The sequence below is a fragment of the Acinonyx jubatus genome, chromosome A1 (assembly GCF_027475565.1).
Source record: "Acinonyx jubatus isolate Ajub_Pintada_27869175 chromosome A1, VMU_Ajub_asm_v1.0, whole genome shotgun sequence".
Classification (NCBI taxonomy): domain Eukaryota; kingdom Metazoa; phylum Chordata; class Mammalia; order Carnivora; family Felidae; genus Acinonyx; species Acinonyx jubatus.
The window spans coordinates 45,655,001-45,673,842 of NC_069380.1; the positions used below are offsets into that span (position 1 = coordinate 45,655,001).

The window sequence follows — 18,842 nt, forward strand, 5'->3', positions numbered from 1 at the left end:
TGAATGGCCATTTTTAGGCATTTATGTCAACTACTATATTATTTACTTATTATCATTTAGTTATTCCATTTTGTATTCCATTTGACACGCCATGATTCATAAAAATAGCTTTGTACAATTTGGGAATATTTGGACACTTTAGAGAAGAAACACAGTCACACAAATGTGAAACACTAGGTCTGGCGACAGGGGCCCTGGGTTTACACTTATAAACTTGATGTTGGACATGAACACCCTAGTGACACCTCAAAGAATAAATCTTCTATCAGATCATCCTGAGATATTAGAAAATTTATATCACTAAACATTATAATTTACAGATCACAAAGTTGAAGATTTATTTTCATCATATATCATATGAAGTTAAAATATAAAACAGATGAAATAATCATATTAATGAATAAAATGAGTTATCTGATATTAAAAGGATTAAGTAAGGCCTGAGGTTATTTTAAACTGAAATGCTTTCTCCCACTATCTTTTATTTTTTAAAGTTTACTTAAACACCATGGCATGTTGGTGTGGACTGACGACGATCATTTTAGGGCTCTCCTCAATGAAATTCGCATTTCCAAGGCTGTAATAAATGCTCTCAATCTCCTGGAATGTGGTAGAGTCTACTATACAACATATCCAAGTAGATAGAAATCCCATTTCCTTATGTCTTATGATTACAAGAGTAGAGCACCAACTAAAATAATTCAATTTACATTTCTTAATATGAAATGCTTGAATTATCAGGCTTACTTCATTATCCTGTCATTAGTAGGAATAAGCAATATTAAAACTAAAGCAAAAACATTAGGCTAATATTTTCTAATTATGTTCTTCAACTGTCCATATAAATTAAAAAACTTCAGGAAAATGAAGCAAACACTGAACAAAAAGTGGAAACATTCTCTGCACTCCACTTATCTATGCCGTGAAATATATTTAATAATTTACACAAGAAGCTAGTTCTTGTTACTGATCAAACTCTAATGAGTTTATTAATATATAAGCATGGATTCAGAAAAAGATGCTCAAAAATTTTTTAATGAGAAAAGTGTTCTTTTCAAAACAGAAATGTATTTTTTTCCACAGTCACCTGTTATGATCACTGGTGTTTCTATTCTTTCGTATAACCAAATAAAGATCAAAAATGTCATGACAGAAAATGGAAAATGATGCCATCCACTTTCTAGAGAAAATCACAAAAAAGGGCCTAATAAAATGACTAGTTTATAACACACTCACATGTCATTTTAAAATAATCTAATTTAAAGCCATCTTATATTTTTTGTGAAACTATTCATAATTCTTCCACAAGAACATTACAACATAAATTCTTGTCCAGTTACTTCCAACTCTAATGAAATGGAGATATATATATCTATATATAGATACATGTATCTATATATAGATATATATAGATATATAGATACATATATATATCCACATATAACTATATGTAGATATATATATGTATCCACATACACACAGTATAAGGGTATAAAATTCTATATCATCTTTTTTTCTTACATTCAAAATAAATATGTTCTACCCTTATGCATTATATGTAATGGTTACAGTTATATGTGAAATTATGTATTAAAATATACTCATTGGTGCCTTGTTTTGGACATTTATGTTATTTTAGGTTTAGATTTTATTTTAGAAATCACCATAAAGTATACTTTTTTGCCTTTTATCTTCTATGGTGTTTTGAAAAATCAAAGAATGGTAGAGCTAAGAAGGTAACTGAGCGTCGAGCTGCTTATTTACTAATAAGAAAACTGAGAAATTAAGAGACTATGTAGCTATGTTATTTATTAGCTGTGTTATTACTAGAAGCAAAGTCTTCTGACATATTTTGCTTCCTGCTCTCCCACCTCAGTTTGTGAATGCATCTAAAAGGACTTATCTTGGTCATGCTAGAAGATGTTTAAATTTTAGACAGTGATTTTTGATAATTTTGTTTCAAGTTAGCTGTTTATTCTTTATATTTTCACATTAGATAACCATACTTAAAACATATAATGATGAAAATGCCAGAAATATTAAATACCCACAAATGCATTAAAATTTATGAAAGAGTAGCTTACCACTTCTTAGTTTTTTAATGTTGGGGTAACCAATTTTGTGTGAAATGTCAGGATATGAAGACATCTTTTGCATAGAGAATGATGTGAACCATATGGCTTATTCACAATCGATTGAATTACAAACCATGGCAGTTCCTACACTTTTAAGAGATGCTTATGTGGTCCTTCCATTAAAATTCCACTAATGTGACATTTGTGAAAAGGTTTATGTTTGGATATACTTCCCTCACCATATGTGAAGTCACAGGGCAAAAGCATTGATTTAAAGTGTTTATATATAAATTGACAGCTATCAGTTCTAAAATATTTCTCATTTCACATGTCAGAATCTTTTTGGCCTTTTAGGGTAGTCCTGTGTGTGTTTCCATGTTTACAAGATCCTGGCTGTTAATATTGTTAAATTTACTCATCAGACAGGAAGAAGGATCTCACAAATCATTGTTAGGCAGAGAAACATTAAGAAAGTTTGAAAAAAAAAACTTTCCACATTAAATCTGTTAAACAATGGCAAATTTCTTATGAATCAGTGATACTGTAATTGAACTGGAGACATTTTTAGAGCAAGCTTGCTCTGGCTTTTTCACCCTCCGATTTGGAATCTGCTCACAGTACTGCCAGCTTAACCAAAAAGGATTAACTCTCATATCCAACTGAGAACACAGATAATTCTCAGTAATTGGTAAAAAATGAAGATGAATGGGGCTGAGAGATAAGGAGCAATTAGCTCATCAGCAGTTACAGCTGTGCACTCAATCCGGCTCCATCTCTTGAGCCTCGGCCCCTTTTAAAGAACCTAAGCAGAATAAGCATAGGACACCCCTCCCCAAAAAATTGCTGTACCTGCCCATCATTTCTCTAGTCTTCCATTTTATTTCCTTACTATACAAAGACACCTGTCATAGCATGCTATGTAAATTACTACCTCTCCCAGGACCTATGTCTAAAGCCAATCTTCTTTTTAAACTTTTTTTTTTTTATAACAGAAACCAAATGACTACTGTAGACACTCTTAAATTCCCTGTCAATCGTTTCATTATAGCAGCATCATCTGTTTGAAAATATAAGCAATTCCCTCATCTAATTATAGGAAGGATTTGAGGTTCATTAACATTGCCAAGGCAGAGGATCCAATGTGCAACTGCAGAGCTCTGCTTGGTGGCCTGTGTTCTCAGTTTCCTTTTATTTGCTTTCTCAAGGTCTCTAAGACTTTTTCCTGAGATCATAAAATTAATTTTTTCCTTCCAAATACACACGTGAGTTAGAAGAAAGGAAATGACTACGGTATAAACTATTCTACTTCTGTAGGAATGGTTTAAAAAAAAAAAAAAGATAAGGGGATGGTCAGCTGGGTAAGATAATTTTATCTCCTATCTGCCTGGCTTTTTTTTTTCCCCACTCATTTTTTGTTGTTGTTGCTGTTGTTATTGTTGCTGGTTGATGGACAGAAATAACAAATAAGGAATATCATGGAAGAACACAGCTGTTCATCCCAAACTCAAGTTCTTGTGTTTACTTGAACCTCCTACATCGTTGTTAACTATTGCAAGTTTAAGAAAACGAAAACGAATTGTACATTTTGGGCATGTGAAATGCGTTCAGTTTGTGGATCACTGCATCAGTGTCCCCTTGCTTGTGTTCCACAGTGTTCAGAAAGAGACATTCTGAAGTCTTAAGATGACTTCACTTCCTTAAAGAAATAACAGCAGTTAGGGGGTTCTGCCTATAGTTTAAACAATGAGATTTTCTTGGGACATCTGTTTTGAGATCACATTTTGAATAGATATGAACTCATTTCCTACTAAGCAAGCAATCTACTATTGTTGATAGCTGTTTACCAGTTCTATGAGTCAGATATTAGCTAGTGGCAAAGGTCCCTCTTAAATCCTCCGAGTATTCTTTAAACTGTGTACATAGTGTTTTCCTTAAATAAAATGTTAAGAGAAGGTAAAAATGCAGTCTTTTCCTGCCTCTTGGTAAATTATAGTCCACAAAGTCTTGCACTTGGGAATAATATTTAATGTATTTATCTTTAAAGAGTCATTTCCTTTGTTGTCATTAGTTAAGGGAATAAGATACTAGGTTTAGCAAGTATTTAAATAACATAGAAACTACTGAGATGCTCACTATGTCAATATTTATATAGCATTTAAAAACTAGAAGTAAAAATAAGTTTCCTTTATTTAGATTAAATCGATTGTGATTAATTTAGTATCCTCAAAAATGTGCATGATGCTCAAAAAAAGATAAGCAGATAAAAACACAGCTATAGATACTATGGAATTGACCTTGGGTTCACCGGTTTTAAATTCTACCTTTCCAATATCCCAGTCCCAATTTCCAAACGGCATTTTTTTAAGCTGGTTATGTAGATCAGTCCTTAAAGCAAAAAAATAGCAATTTATCTGGCCTGTATGTTGTGGATAGTGTTGCCACTAAAAAGAATCCGGGACATTTTTCCTTCTTATCTGCGATGTAGCTCATATCAGCCAACCTGTCACAAGATAGTACTTGATATAAACAAGAGATTGCAAAGACATCTCAGTAATCAATATCAGGATGGCTACAGTATGGAAACCCCAACCAGTGCATATCATTTGTCTCAGCATCTATTTCTATGGCCAAATGAAGCATTAATTCAAATCATAAATCTATGGTGATTTAAATCTGGGAATGAGCACCTGCCTGCTTTAATGATTTATTTTGTACATTTCAGTAAGCAGGAGATTTGTCCATATGAACTGACAGGTCACCTTCAGATGCCAGGAGCAGACTGTTTATCACCATGCAGACTAGCATCTCATCTTAGCAAGTAAATATTAAACTAAAAGAATCCAATTGATTGTGGATGAGGGAGAATGGAGACACGGCCATATATTTTACTCAGCGTGCTGATGCCTCCCTCGGATCTATCCTGAAGTCCTCACTTCTTCCTAAAGTGATCATTCTGTTGGAGAGATGTGAGCTCAAGGTTACCATGTAAAGTTGGGACATAAAATAATTATGTATCAGTGTCACAGATTTCTTTAAACACCTTTTTTTGGCTAATTTTTACAATTCATAGTAAGAACCAAAAGGAGTCATGTGTAATAAAAAATCTCTCTTCACCTCACTAAATGGAATCAAACCAGGCAAAACCAAAAGCTGTTCTCTGGGGCAATAAGGATTTCCTTATGGCCCGGGTAGCGGTGGAGAGGGGAATAATGTTCCTACATAGGAAAGCCTAAAACTTTTAACAGAACTCGCGAGCCAGAGGAGTATGAGAGAAAAAAGAAACCTGAATTGATTTCAAAAACGTCACTGTATTTGGGCATGGCTGAGCAGCAACGATACATCATGTAAGTAGCACCTCTCTGAGGGGTTTCACTCCTTCAAAGAGACAATTGATAGATTCATGAGAGTAGTAAGTTTGTATTCTGAAATATAGGCCTTTGAGATTCTTGGGATCCCTCCTGGAATTCATCTGCTTCAGTACCACTTCCTAAGCACCTCATGCCCACCGAAGCTCCCGGATGTAGTACATCCTGTTATGACTGCCTACTTATGTAGCCATCCCCCCCATAAACTGTATGCCCCCTGAGCGCCGGGACTGTATTATCATCATTTGATGTTACTAGAATGAGTGACAATCAAATGCACAACAAAATCCAAATGAGTGACAATCAAATGCACACAACAGCTCCCCCCAAAATTTACCCATAGGCCTGCAGCTTAATAGACACCTAACAGAGAGTAGAAAAGCAGGGAAGGAAGCGAGAAAGGAAGTGAGAAACACTTGACAAATAGGATCTCCTTTAGTTCTCATGATGTAGATATTATTATGCCATTTTCCAGATATGGAATGTTAGGCTCAGAAAGTTTACAGAACTTCCCAAAGCCACAGAAGAGGTAATTGCTGAACACTTACCAGGAGACAGGGACTGCTGGCAGAATCATAGAAGACTGGGGGCCAGATAAAGCAACTGCTCTGTTCAGCCACTATTTTGGTCTGTGCAGGCCAACCCCATGGTGCCCTGGACTTTCCCTCCCCTTCCTCCCCTACCCCTCCACCAAACTCTCCTGTCTTGATGTCTAGAAAAAGGAGGGGGATGGGCTCTGGAAGTATAATAAATCATAAATTCTTAGAGGGCAGTGGTATTTGAGAAAAGAATAAAAAATGACAATGACAACATTTTACCCCCAAATCAGCTACAGATATCTAACAGAAATGATCTACATGCCTCAAGACTAGCAGTAGCACCAATGTTAACACACTCTAAAAATATTAAGACTGTAGGAAAATTCAAACTTCTGCTCTTGACTCAAATTGGTGTTGGATGGGGCGGGGGTCAAAACTAAAAAACAATCTAAACTACCAACTAAATACCCTGATAGAAGAAAAGTGATAATTTCTTCCAACTACACAAAAAGGAAAATTCAAATTGTTTCTTTTTTAAGTCATTATGGTAGCCCATAAACCACAATTTGGTCACTAGGCAAATGTTAGTCTATAATGTCAAGAATTAAATGTATGTCAATGCCTAATTATGAGCCATGTTCTCCTTATCTTATGCCTATTGGTTTTTCCAAAGTCAACTTCTCCTCTGCTGCTCAGGAAACTCAAACAGAGATAGCATGCTTTAATATCTTTTGTTTTCAACATTATTAAATTGCCTAATTTAAATATTCCTCCTCCCAACACCAGCTATTCAGAACAGCCTGCCTTAAAGGCTCACTCTTCTAAATTTTTAAAAACATTCCAGATTGCTTTGCAATGGTAACTAAAATTTATAGCGGCCAATTACTTGTTTTTAAAAGTGTCTAATTTTGTTCTACTTTATAGGCCAAAGCAAGAGATTGCTTATTTAAAAAAATGTACTTAAGAGTTCCAAAAAGAGAATTATAATTCATTCACTTTACTTCAAAACTGTTTTTAGTGTTTAAAAGTCTGAATTTATGTGTGTGAACCACGACCTTAACAACCCCGCTGCCCTCCATCCTGTCCCTAGGAGCACTGCAAATGCAAGCCCTCATGTTTTTCTTCATCCCTTCCAGCTGTAAAGCCATGGCTTTGGCTCTCTTTCACATCTTTTCAACCCTCTAAGAATTGCCACCACTTTCTTTATAAGCTATTCTCAAATCAAACGCATCATTGCCACGCCTTTGCTACTTCTCTTGTGCGGTGCTATGGAAATATTCTATTTATTTTTTTTCTTTTTTTACATTAGAAGCCACCCTTTGGCATCACTGAAGCAACAGCAGTTTGTGTTTTGTGTTTTGTGTATATATTTAGAAATTACTCCCTACTCAAACATTCACATCTAGTGTATGCTTCCATGGAACTGTTGTATGAATGATTATTACTGAAATCCCTTACATGCCCTTAACTATCTGACATTAGACAAAAAGTAGAGAGCTGCTGATTATCTAAAGAAATAATCTATTAGCATACTGCATGGAAAAGAAAATTTAATTGAACTGCCATAAATTATTGCATCCTTCATGAAAATATGTTGGATATAGTATCTTACACATCTCTTGTAGTCTCCACATTTCTCTTGTTAAATTATAATTTGAGCAGGATTTCTACATTTTAAAGAGAAACAATACAGTGCAGTGGCGGAATACAATGCTTTATCTCACCAACACATAGATGCTAAAGATATCATCAATAAAAAAGTTAACTCACATTTGAAGTTGTGTTTGAAAAAACAAACTACTCAAACGAATTCTGCGAAGAGAAAGGTGTTGGTTTTGGTTTAATAGGTGATTATTAATTTTTCCTCTCTTTCTCCACATCTCATGAAAGAAAAAAAAATCAAGAGAATTCAAAGTTGTACATGTACGACGAGAAAGATTGGTTATAGTTGTTTATAGAAAGAATGAATTGTCGACATTATTCTTATTCTTGGCAGCACATGAAAGGGTTAAGTTTATATGTTCCACTGCTGATGCAAAGGTATTTGATAACACATCCATTAGGAATCAAAAAGATAAAGTATGGGTTTGTTTGTAAATATTCTTGTCACCATACCCGTAATCAATCTTTTAAAATTCTGATTATTAACACTTAATTGTGGTACAAAAGATGTGAACTGTTAGAAGTTGCCTACATGAAGTTGATGGTATAGCAAAAAATTATGTCATTAATTATTTAGTCAGAGTGCATGCTGTTAGAGGGACAAAATCGTATCTCCAAAATATACACTGTGTTTGAAGCTAAAAATGAATAGTTTTGTTCTGAAAAAGAAAGTAATTTGGTAGCGACATGATCACAAAAGTTTCCGTGAACATAAAACTTACCAACACTTGAATTCATGTCGCCATTTTCAGAATCTGCTCCATGTTGGTTATTACTGGCATGATAGTTGCTCATGGCTTCCAATTTGATTTTTTTCACCTTCATTGCTTCGGCGATGGCTGCGTTGGTAGCAGCGGCCGCTGCTGCAGCTGCTGCTGTCAGACCTTAACAGAATAAATTAAAAACAAGGTAATTCACATTCTGATCTTTTCATGTAGTAGTCCATGTACTTTGTAGAGCACACATACAAACATATTAGAGGATCTGATTCCTTCATGCCACGCTCTGATAACATATATTCATTCCCGACTAGCCAATGAAACAACATGGATATAATGGGGAGGATGCACTGTAAACTCTCAAACCAAATATTAGCAGAGACATAATTCATACATAGAAGGAGAGGAGTAGAAATGCATCCAGAATTCTCTCTCAAACAGATCAATTAGAATATGTTACTCTCTGCTTAAAATCCTCTACAGCTGCCTGGAGGCGGGAGTCTGAACTGCTCAGCTTAATTCATAAAACCTTTCACTAAAAAATGTAAACCTACCTAATCGCTCCATTTCCGCATCCTCAGGCCCCCCTCCAGCTACCTGAACATGCCACCAATACGCGTACATACCCTGCTTCTTCTGTGCTTTCACACATACCACTCCCTTTGTCTGGAAGGGCCTTGCTCCACAGCTCACTTCCCTGACCTCTCATCCCCCAGCCTTCTAGCCCCAGGGTTAAGACTTTTAACCACTGTGCCATGTTTGTCCAGAACAGTTCACCTCTGTTCATCCAGAGAACAGGAGGTAGATAGGAATGGACGTGAGACTAGAAATAGAATTTGAGGCCAGATTATGGAAGAGCAGAAAGCTAAGGCCATGCTTTATGTACAGGCTATAGATAGCCAGAGAGGTTTTGGAGGAAGGGAGTGGTTTGCTTTCCTTAAACGTGTGAACTTTTACCAAGTGAGTTCACTTTATCCTGGCATCCCTCTCCTGTAAAATGGCAGACACTGCAATACCTGAATAATCTCCCCTAATTCTGAAACTTTAGCAGTCTAGGAGAGGATATAGATATCCCTGCTCCCCATACTCTTTTTGCTATGGCTGCTTCAGAGTTTCTGACTACGGTGCTTCAACTCGGTTTGAATTTATCTGTGTGATTTATTTCCACTCCCAGCTGGTGGATTAGAGACTGAACACCTCTCTCCTCTTTTCCTCCCCACTAATCATCGCTTCTAGTTTCTACAGCAAATGTTACAGCCTCGGAAATTATAAGAAAGTCTTTTTTTTCCCCCTAGAAATCTCTGCTTTTTTTTTTTTTTTTAAATAGATGTTAGGAGAGCTCACCTTTCCTTCTGATCAGACCAAAGAGGCCTTTTAGACCAATGCAACAAGACCTTCAGAATGGATCTTTGAGTGAAAAACTGATAACCACCCTCTAAAAAGGCACTGATGTAAACTCAAAGAATTCATCTGGGTCTACACTGTACATTTGTTGCCTTTTAAGTCCCAACTTGAACGGATTCTCTCATCTTCCTATGATTGAATTTACTCCCCAGTTACTCATTTCCTTCAAAGGTGTTTCAGAACATTTTCTTTCCTGTTAAAATTCTCATGTTTCCCAGCAACTCTCTCTTCCTCGATTTTGCCTGTCACAAATGTGACTATCCTACGTGTCCCTTCCCTTCATTACCCCGTGTGGCCTCATCTCTACCGTATAACACTTCCAGGGTCTTTATCTTTGCTTTATGCAGCAGGTATATCTTGTATTCAAATAAGGAAGATAAAACTACAACTTGAGATCTGACTGTTATTATTATATAGATCTGAATCAAATTCTACTGAATTTGAAACATAACTATGCATGATATAGCCTTAGACCAGCCATAAAGCTTTTTTGAATATTGTTTCTTCACCTGTAAATTCATTCTATTCACAAAGGGATAATATGAGGATTAAATGAGATAGACTATGTGAAGAAGGCCACATCATGCTATTAAACACTAGGTATTCTAGTTCCTCAAAAAGCCCAGTCCTAGTCATGATTCCTGCAGGATATGGTGGACTGGCCATAGCCCCCTTAGCTAGAAGAATCTTACTTCTCTCTTTAACCCTTGACTTTTAAAAATATTTTTTTATAATTTTATTTATCTGATCTTATGAATGGTTCTCTTCTACTTGTCCACTTGGCAGTTTATCCCCACGGGTTTACAATTCTAATACAAATTTCAAAAGGTATACGGTGGTTCCCCCTCTATCCATGGGAGACATGTTCCAAGACCCCCCCATTGGATGCCTGAAACTACAGATAGTACTGAATCTTAGGTATACCATGCTTTTTTTCTATACATACATACATATGACAAACTTTAATTTATAAATTAGGCAGAAAGAGATTCACAACAATAAAATAGAACAATTACAACAATATACTGTAATAAAAGTTATGTGAATGCAGTCTCTTTCTCCCTCAAAATATCTCATTGTACTGCACTCACACTTCTTATGATGATGTGAGATGATAAATTCCCTACATGATGAGATGAAGTAAGGTGAATGACACAAGCACTGTGACCTGGTATTAGGCTCCTATTGACCTTCTGATGATTTTTCAGAAAGAGGATCATCTGCTTCCAGGCCATGGTTGACCAAACTGGGGAAAGGAAACTGCAGATAAGGGGGACTCCTAGAAGTGTGTGACCCATACATGATAAAACTGAACTATCTAATAATTTTTTATAAGAAGTATTGCACTATTTTTATTTTTATTTGAGAAGGAGGGAGAGCCACAGAGGGAGAGAGGGAGAGAGAGAGAATCTCAGGCAGACTCCATGCTCAGCATGGAGCCCAACGTGGGGCTCGATTCCATGCCACCAAGATCATGAATGGACCCAAAATCAAGAGTGGGATGTCCAACCAAATGAACCACCCAGGCTATAATACTTTTAAATACTGAATTGTTAGTCTAGTTTAATGAAAGCAAAAAAAAAAAAAAAAAAAAACTATGACATTTTCAGCAGTTGCTGATTTTAGTTCCACTAACTCACCTGGCTCACAATTCTAACACTTTAATAGCTTTCAAATTCAAGCAATTTTCTCCATTTTCCCGGCTCCCTCTAGTGCCAGCTGCTGCCTTTTCTTCAGTGGAGTCCTGCAATAGCCTCTCAACAGCTTCCCCTTTCCCCGTTTCCAACCTCTTACTACTCATACAGCAGTCAACATAATCTTGTAGAAAGGAAAATCCAATCATGACATTCAATGCCTACTCTTACAAGCAAGTGGGGCACTTCACATGGCTGTCAGGGCCCTTCATGCTCAGCCCCCTGCCTGTCCATGTAGCACTGTGTGTTCGCCCAGGTCCCACTTCCTCTTTGTGCTATAGACACTTCAGCCTTCTCCCATTTCCTCAAACGGACTACATTCCTTCTTCCAAACCAGACTGTGTCCAGGTTGTTCCCACTTCTAGAAAAGCTCCCTAATCCCTGTCCCTGCCCCTACCCCAGACCAGCCCCTGTGTCCCTTATCTGATGGCGTAAATATTATGCTCTAGGAGAAGTGAGCTCAGGTTCCTAACTCTTCAATCTACCTGAGAAATAGCTATCCACATTTCAAGAATCAGCTCAAAATATACTTCTTTCAAAATTAAAAAAAAATATATGTATTTCTTTATTTATTTTTGAGAGAGAAAGAGCATGAGTACGGGAGGGGCAGGAAGAGGGGGGGGGGGACAGAGGATCTGAAGTGGGCTCTGTGCTGTCAGCACAGAGCCCAATGTAGGGCTCAAACTCAGAAACTGAGATCATGACCTGAGCCTGAGAAAGGTGTTTAACCAACGTGAGCCATCCAGGCACTCCAAGACGTACTTCTTTTAAAGAGCTGACCTTCCCTACTCCTCAAGAGTAGAGCTAGCCATCCATTGGTTTGTGTATGTGACTCTACCATCCTTTGTGCATCAGAATCACTCATGGAGCTTTTAAGCCATGCAAATAGCTGAGCCCTACCCTATGAGGATTCTGGCTGGGACTGCTGCATCTGTATATTTTGGGGTTGAGTTTACTGTTCCTCAGGACATTACGATGTGCAATCTGAGCAGAGAAACTCTCGACTTCTTTAATGCTCTTTTTTAGGAGGGGGGAGGTTACGTTTAAAGCTAGCTCCTCTAACTAGGTTATAACACCAAAAGGACAGAAATACTTCCTTAATATATGTATCCCAAACATCTACCACAATGCGTGCCACAAATTCTCACAGAATGAAAAAACACTTCTGAGACTAGACTACTTGGAAAGCCACAGGAGAAATATGGTCACTATTTTGACAATATCTATGTAAGTAATTTAAAGCATTATGTTTATGTTACAATCAATGTGAATATATTAGGAGCAGCAAATTTCTTTAATTTAATATAAAGCATGACTCTCCCAAGCTACATCTGCCTAGGGCTGGAGAGGATCACAAAAGGCTCATCCGCCCTCTGTATTTATTGCACTTCCTGTTGGCCTTGCAATGGCCCTTTCAAATCTCTGATGTAATTCTCAAATCCCGCCCCCCCCAACTTGCTCTTAGAAAGAAGTCCCATTGTATATTTTGCTCCAAAATGAAGTTGTCTTTGAAAAAAAAATGTTATAAATTCACAAAATAAGTCTAGCTTTTGGTCTATACTTTATAGAGAATTCAAACTGTGAAAACATTTTCATGTAACCAAGAATTGCCTACTTGTGTAAATACTGGGAACCCATAACATTTACCTCCCTGCCTCACCTTTTTCTTCTTCTTTTTTAATGTTTATTTTGAGAGAGAGAGACAGACAGACAGACAGCGAGCAGGGGAGGGACAGAGAGAGAGGGAGACACAGAATCCGAAGCAGGCTCCAGGCTCTGAGAGCCGGATGCACAGAGCCTGATCAGGGGCCTGAACTCACGAGCTGTGAGATCATGACCTGGGACCCTTAACCAACAGAGCCACCCAGGCACCCCTCATTCACCCTTTCCTAAGTGAGAATTTTTGTTATGTCCTCCTTCAGTAGCCCACCTTGAAGTACATTATATTGCAAATTTACCACTGCTTTTAATTCTTCCCAAGCAAGATGAACCATTTTTATCTCAGACTTAGGTAATTCAGTATTTCTTAAAGTGAGAGTCAACATCAAATCCAGCCATCATGCATGGTAGTTAGAGGTTATCTTTTCCAAGGACACAGTCACAGACTGTCTGGGATGGGCTGAGGAATCTGTGTTTTTACCTTTCAACAAACAGGTTGATTCTGAGGGCTTACTGCCCTTAGATTATTTGAGGACAGTAATTTACACTAAAGTGTGTCTGCATCTCATAATCAAAGTTCCTTAACTGAGTAGATCATTACAGTTGTTTTCAAAAGTGAGTGTGCTTCAGAATCAACAACGGAACTTGTTAAAACACAAAATCAGGCTGGACGAAGGAATCATAGTTTGAGATGTACTGCTCTAGTGGGATGCAGACTTTAATAAAAATGAATCTTCGTGTGCCTTTGGCCTACCACAGCGGAAGTGAAAAGGTAAGCCACGTAATGCAGCACATCGGTATGTTATTGATGCAGCAGTCATGTACATTACTAACTCCAGCAACCACTTACATGCATGAATCTATTTGGCATGTACAATAACTGTTACTGAAAAGCTTGGGTAATCACTTTGGATTCTTGAATTGGTAAGAATTCTTTCTCTCATTGGGGGAAACATAACAAATATATAGAGATAGATATAAGACAGAGAGAGAGAGAGAGAGACAGATAGAGTATGTGTGTGTATCATCATATGAGGAAGGAACAAATGAATGATCTCTTACACTAAGGAATGATTAACCCACCTATCTTACCTCACCAAACTCACTTTTTTATGCTCTCAGAGCACAGTGAAAGTATCTCATACACCAAAACAGAAACACGTACTGAACTGACAAGACAAATATGAAATAATTTCATTTTATTTGAAAAGATTCTAAATCCAGGGGCACCTGGATGACTCAGTGGGTTAAGCACCCGACCTCAGCTCAGATCATGATCTCACTGTCTGTGAGTTCAAGCTCCATGTTGGGCTCTCGGCTGTCAGCACAGAGCCTGCTTGGGATCCTCTGTCCCCTTCTCTTTCTGCCCTTTGCTCTCTCTCTCTCTCACAAGTAAATAAATATTTTTTAAGAATATTAAAAAAACATTCTAAATCCAATGTAATTAACAATGGAGACACTTAAATGTATTCTTAAAACTCATTTGGCACTAATAAGATAATGGACTAAGAAATATTTTGTTAAAAAAAGACATTTTCCTTCACAGGAAGGATAGTAAGTCATAGTTTGTACACTGCCAGACCTCCAGTTGGCCCTCACGAAAGGGATTGTATATCAAAACTAGGTTAAAGACCATAAGCCTTATATCATGCAAAAAGATTTAGGTTTCTTTTTCTTTCCTATTAAATCTCCCTATCTCTACATTTACAATTTAAAAGAATAAATAGGCTTTTACACAGAATTTTAAAACACGGCTTTTCATATTGTTGTCCGAATTATGATACAAACTCATTTCTGTGGGCTTCATTCTGATCTGCTCCTTCAGAGAAAATTCTGTATTACTTTTCTAACCGCATACTGTTAAAAGTTTGGTTTTTTTAATCTTGGCTTACAGATTTCTTTTACTTTCACTTTTTGATGCTCTGCTAAAATCTTTAGTTACTGTCATGGAAATTACTAGTTACCTAAACTATCTATCATGTAGAGGGTAAATACGTGATGGTTAAAAAGCAGCACTCCAAAGCCATACAAACTTTGGACAACATGCATCAAATTTATCTGGGATACTGCTGCAAGTTATAGAATTCCTAAGACTTCAAAATTCTCATCTTTAAAACAGAGATATCAATTCTGACTTGATAGGGATGTTGTGGAGAATAAAGGCAAGATAATATATGCAACAGCATGGGCACATACTAAGCCCTCCACAAATGGTAGTAAATATTATCAAGTAACCCAGAATATCCATCATATCCTTATGTCTAGTTTTACCCTTGTTCAGTTACTCACAAAAATGCAACTACGACAGAAGCAACCTAACAGTGTGGAGTGAGAATTTAGCCACTTGACAAATGGAAATCTAAAACCCATGCCTCTATCTAAACATTTCATTTAGTAGTCTACATTGATCACATTTATCTTAAAATCACTAAATCTCCCCTCTGTGCTCTATTGATACAAAGCCTTCCCTACTTCAAATTCAATATCCTAAAACCAATCCATGGGTTTATCATTTGGAAGGGAGGCAGGCATTGTCACCACCTAAGAGTCTTATTTTACTTTGCAAAGATAGCATTTTTCTTCTGCTTTCAACTTTTATCAAAACAGTTTAAATCTTTCAAATGCCATACACAATCCTGACCAGCCTTTCTAAAATAAGGAAAAATATCCCCATTCTATTTCTTTCAAATAAGTTAGTACTCCTAGTGATAAAGAGTAGATTACAACTATAGATTATAAATATCAATAAAAGAGACATATTGCTGTCAAATTCTTTCTCTGATCTGTTTGTTTGCTCATTAACTTGAAAGGTCCAATCTTTGATCTTTGGTTTCAAAGACATCAAGATGACTTCCAAATGTTTGATATGTTGTCTACTTTTACATCACATTCCATATAAAATGTATTTCCCAAAAGCTAATGGTTAAATAAAATGAGTTCTATGTAAGAGATAGTAAGCAGTCAAAGCTTCTATATGATAGACTTTTTATTAGTCTATGTCACTTCACCCAAATTTAGAAGAAACCATTTTAAAGATGCAGTAGATTATAGCCAATGGTAGTTATTATTAATATTCTGGAATTGATAAGTTATTTATGTCTGGCATTCTTCCTACTGATTATTCAGGGAGACAGGCGGCTTATAAATATCTCATCACTCCACCGTCACAGAAATTTCATCGACAGTGCTCATGCACAGCTATTAGCAATATGAATCTAACCATTACAAGAAGGAGGAAAATCGAACATGTGGCATTAATACGCAGTCCTGGTTCCTAACCATCTGATAGGCAGATGGTGTGAAGCGGATTCTCCAGCTGAAATGAAGGGGCACATCATTTAAAACCTTGTTTGCATTCTAACTGATATCAGTGCCATATTGATATACATGATACATCATGGCAGTATTTGAACAATCTAGTTTGTTTCAGTCATAAATGTTTACTGCCTTGTTTTTTTTTAATCTTATAAGCATGTTCAGAAGAGTGTATTTTTAATTTATGAAACCTATTGTTTACTTCTGTTGAACTAGAAGATTAGTGGAAAGCAGGAATATTAAATTACTTCAACCACAGCAATATAACCAAGACAGACGAATAAAGTAGGTTTCTATTTTCAATAAAGGATGTTAGTAAAAGAGTTTTAAAATTAGCCCAGGCATTTTGCACATTAAATGCATTTATTCATTTAAACCTCCTGGCTGCCCTCCCCCACAAGTGGCATACAGAGAAACTTAATGCTTTACATAGCCATTCATTTAAAACTCTCACTGTGTGCAATTAATCTTGTCCAACAATTCAATTCAGAAAGTAAAACATCAAAAAGCATAGTTCAATTCAACAGTCATTACTGTGAAGTAATCTTTCTGCTCCTGACAGTTCCTATAGACTCTTTGCAAAACTCGGTGGAAGGTGCATTGTAAGCTTCATATAAGTTTGAATTACAACTCAGTTGAAATCACTCCAAGTCTTAGAAGAACTTTTGGCTCAATATAACAACTTAAAAATACCAGTACCCTTTTTTCACCCTGTTTTCTTCCAATCCTTGTTTAAATACCAACTGTCTAAAAAACTGACACTAATTTTCAGTTGTTTATTTTTTCGATACTTTCTAAATAAAGGGAAATTGTGATTGAAATATACCTGTCCTCACCCTTGAATGATTAATAACAGACATGATAAGCAACTGGAATAAGCAACTTAATTGTGAATCAGAATAGACTGAAGATTTTGAATGTGAATGTGTCTCCTAATGTCCATTAGACTGACTTTTCTTGCCCTTTAAAACACATTTATATTCTGCAGAGAAAAGGGAAATTGATCTTTAAGGCCATTAATGGAAACACTCCCTACACCAGTTTTCAGCTTTTCAATTGATTTGATTAGATTTTTTAAATGTTTGGATTAACAAAACCCCCCACTAATTTGGAGATACATATGGAAAGAGTTTATTATAATATTGATAATAATAATCAACCTAACAGATATCAAATTTAGCATTCTTATTCTGAATAGCTTAAAATCGCAAGCCCTCAGAGCAAAGGAATAGTAGCAGGGAAGTCGGTGGAGGGAACACCATGGAGATGTCATGTTATTTGGCCATGTGTTAAATCACTGAAGAATTTTTTTCAATTTTTTCAATTTTTTTCAATTCTTTTCTTTTTTCTTTTTTTTTTTTTTTGAGAGAGAGAGTTGGATGGGGCAGAGAAAGAGGGAGAGAGACAATCGCAAGCAAGCTCTGTGCCGTCAGCACAAAGCCTGACGCAGGGCTCCATCTCATGATCCATGAGATGGCGACCTGAGCTAAAAAGTCAAGAGTCTTATGCTTAACCAACCGAGCCACTCAGGCGCCCCTCCATGGAAGTTTTTGAAACATTCAACTTCTGATCACTAACTCACAGAATCAAGCTGAAACACAATTAATTCAAAATTTTAAATTACTACGGCTTAAAATAAGAAAATAGGTAATGTTTAAAACGTTGAACTCGGGCACAAAAAGGTCTTGAATATAAAATTCTCACTTTTACTCCAAATGTTAACATTACTGCCTTTAGAAAAATAGTTAACAGCCACTCAGGGTCTAGACTTATAAAACATGGAGACGAAAAAGACTATCTAATGCGACCCTTTTATTTTACTGATGATGAAACTTAAGGTCAGTGAGGTTAATCATTTCTATAAAGTCACACCATTAAATAATGATAGAGTGATCCCAATTCCCTTAACTCCCAGTGCAGCATTGACCACACTGACTCTGTCAATAAATGTAAAAAGAAAAGTACAGAATACTGTAAACCAAGGGATCACTGAAAGAAAATGAATCCCCTTTGCTCAAGTAGCTTATAGACGGCATAGGAAGTCAAGGGTATAGATGCTCAGATGATGTTAAAAGTAAAAGCTGAATGGAAACCAATTTGACAATAAATTTCATATATTAAAAAAAAAAGAAAGTAAAAGCTGACTTCATTTAGAAACCTGACCAAATTGTTCATTTGGAATTCAGTTTTACAGAATTTAGAATATATCTGCCACAGAAACAATGGTCTTTCCACTTTGTGCACAAAGCTTTCAACCTGGACTACAGGTAAAATACAGTATTTATATTAACCTGAGTCCTCTATTTACAGCACAACAAGAACAAAAGAGAAGAGCAAATAATTATTTTCCTATGTCCTGAATATAGAACAAACTCTAAATAGAAACAAACAGAAATAGGTAAACTTTGAC

The 18,842-nt window shown here is 36.4% G+C and overlaps 1 protein-coding gene across 1 annotated transcript in view; it reads right to left on the minus strand.

The window, feature by feature from the left end:
• The window catches only part of DACH1 (dachshund family transcription factor 1), a 431,702-nt gene that overhangs the window by 184,681 nt on the left and 228,179 nt on the right, over window positions 1–18,842 (minus strand). The window contains exon 3 of the mRNA XM_027064982.2: window positions 8,364–8,525. Coding sequence (XP_026920783.1) covers window positions 8,364–8,525 — 162 coding nt within the window. The remainder of the gene's footprint in view (window positions 1–8,363; window positions 8,526–18,842) is intronic.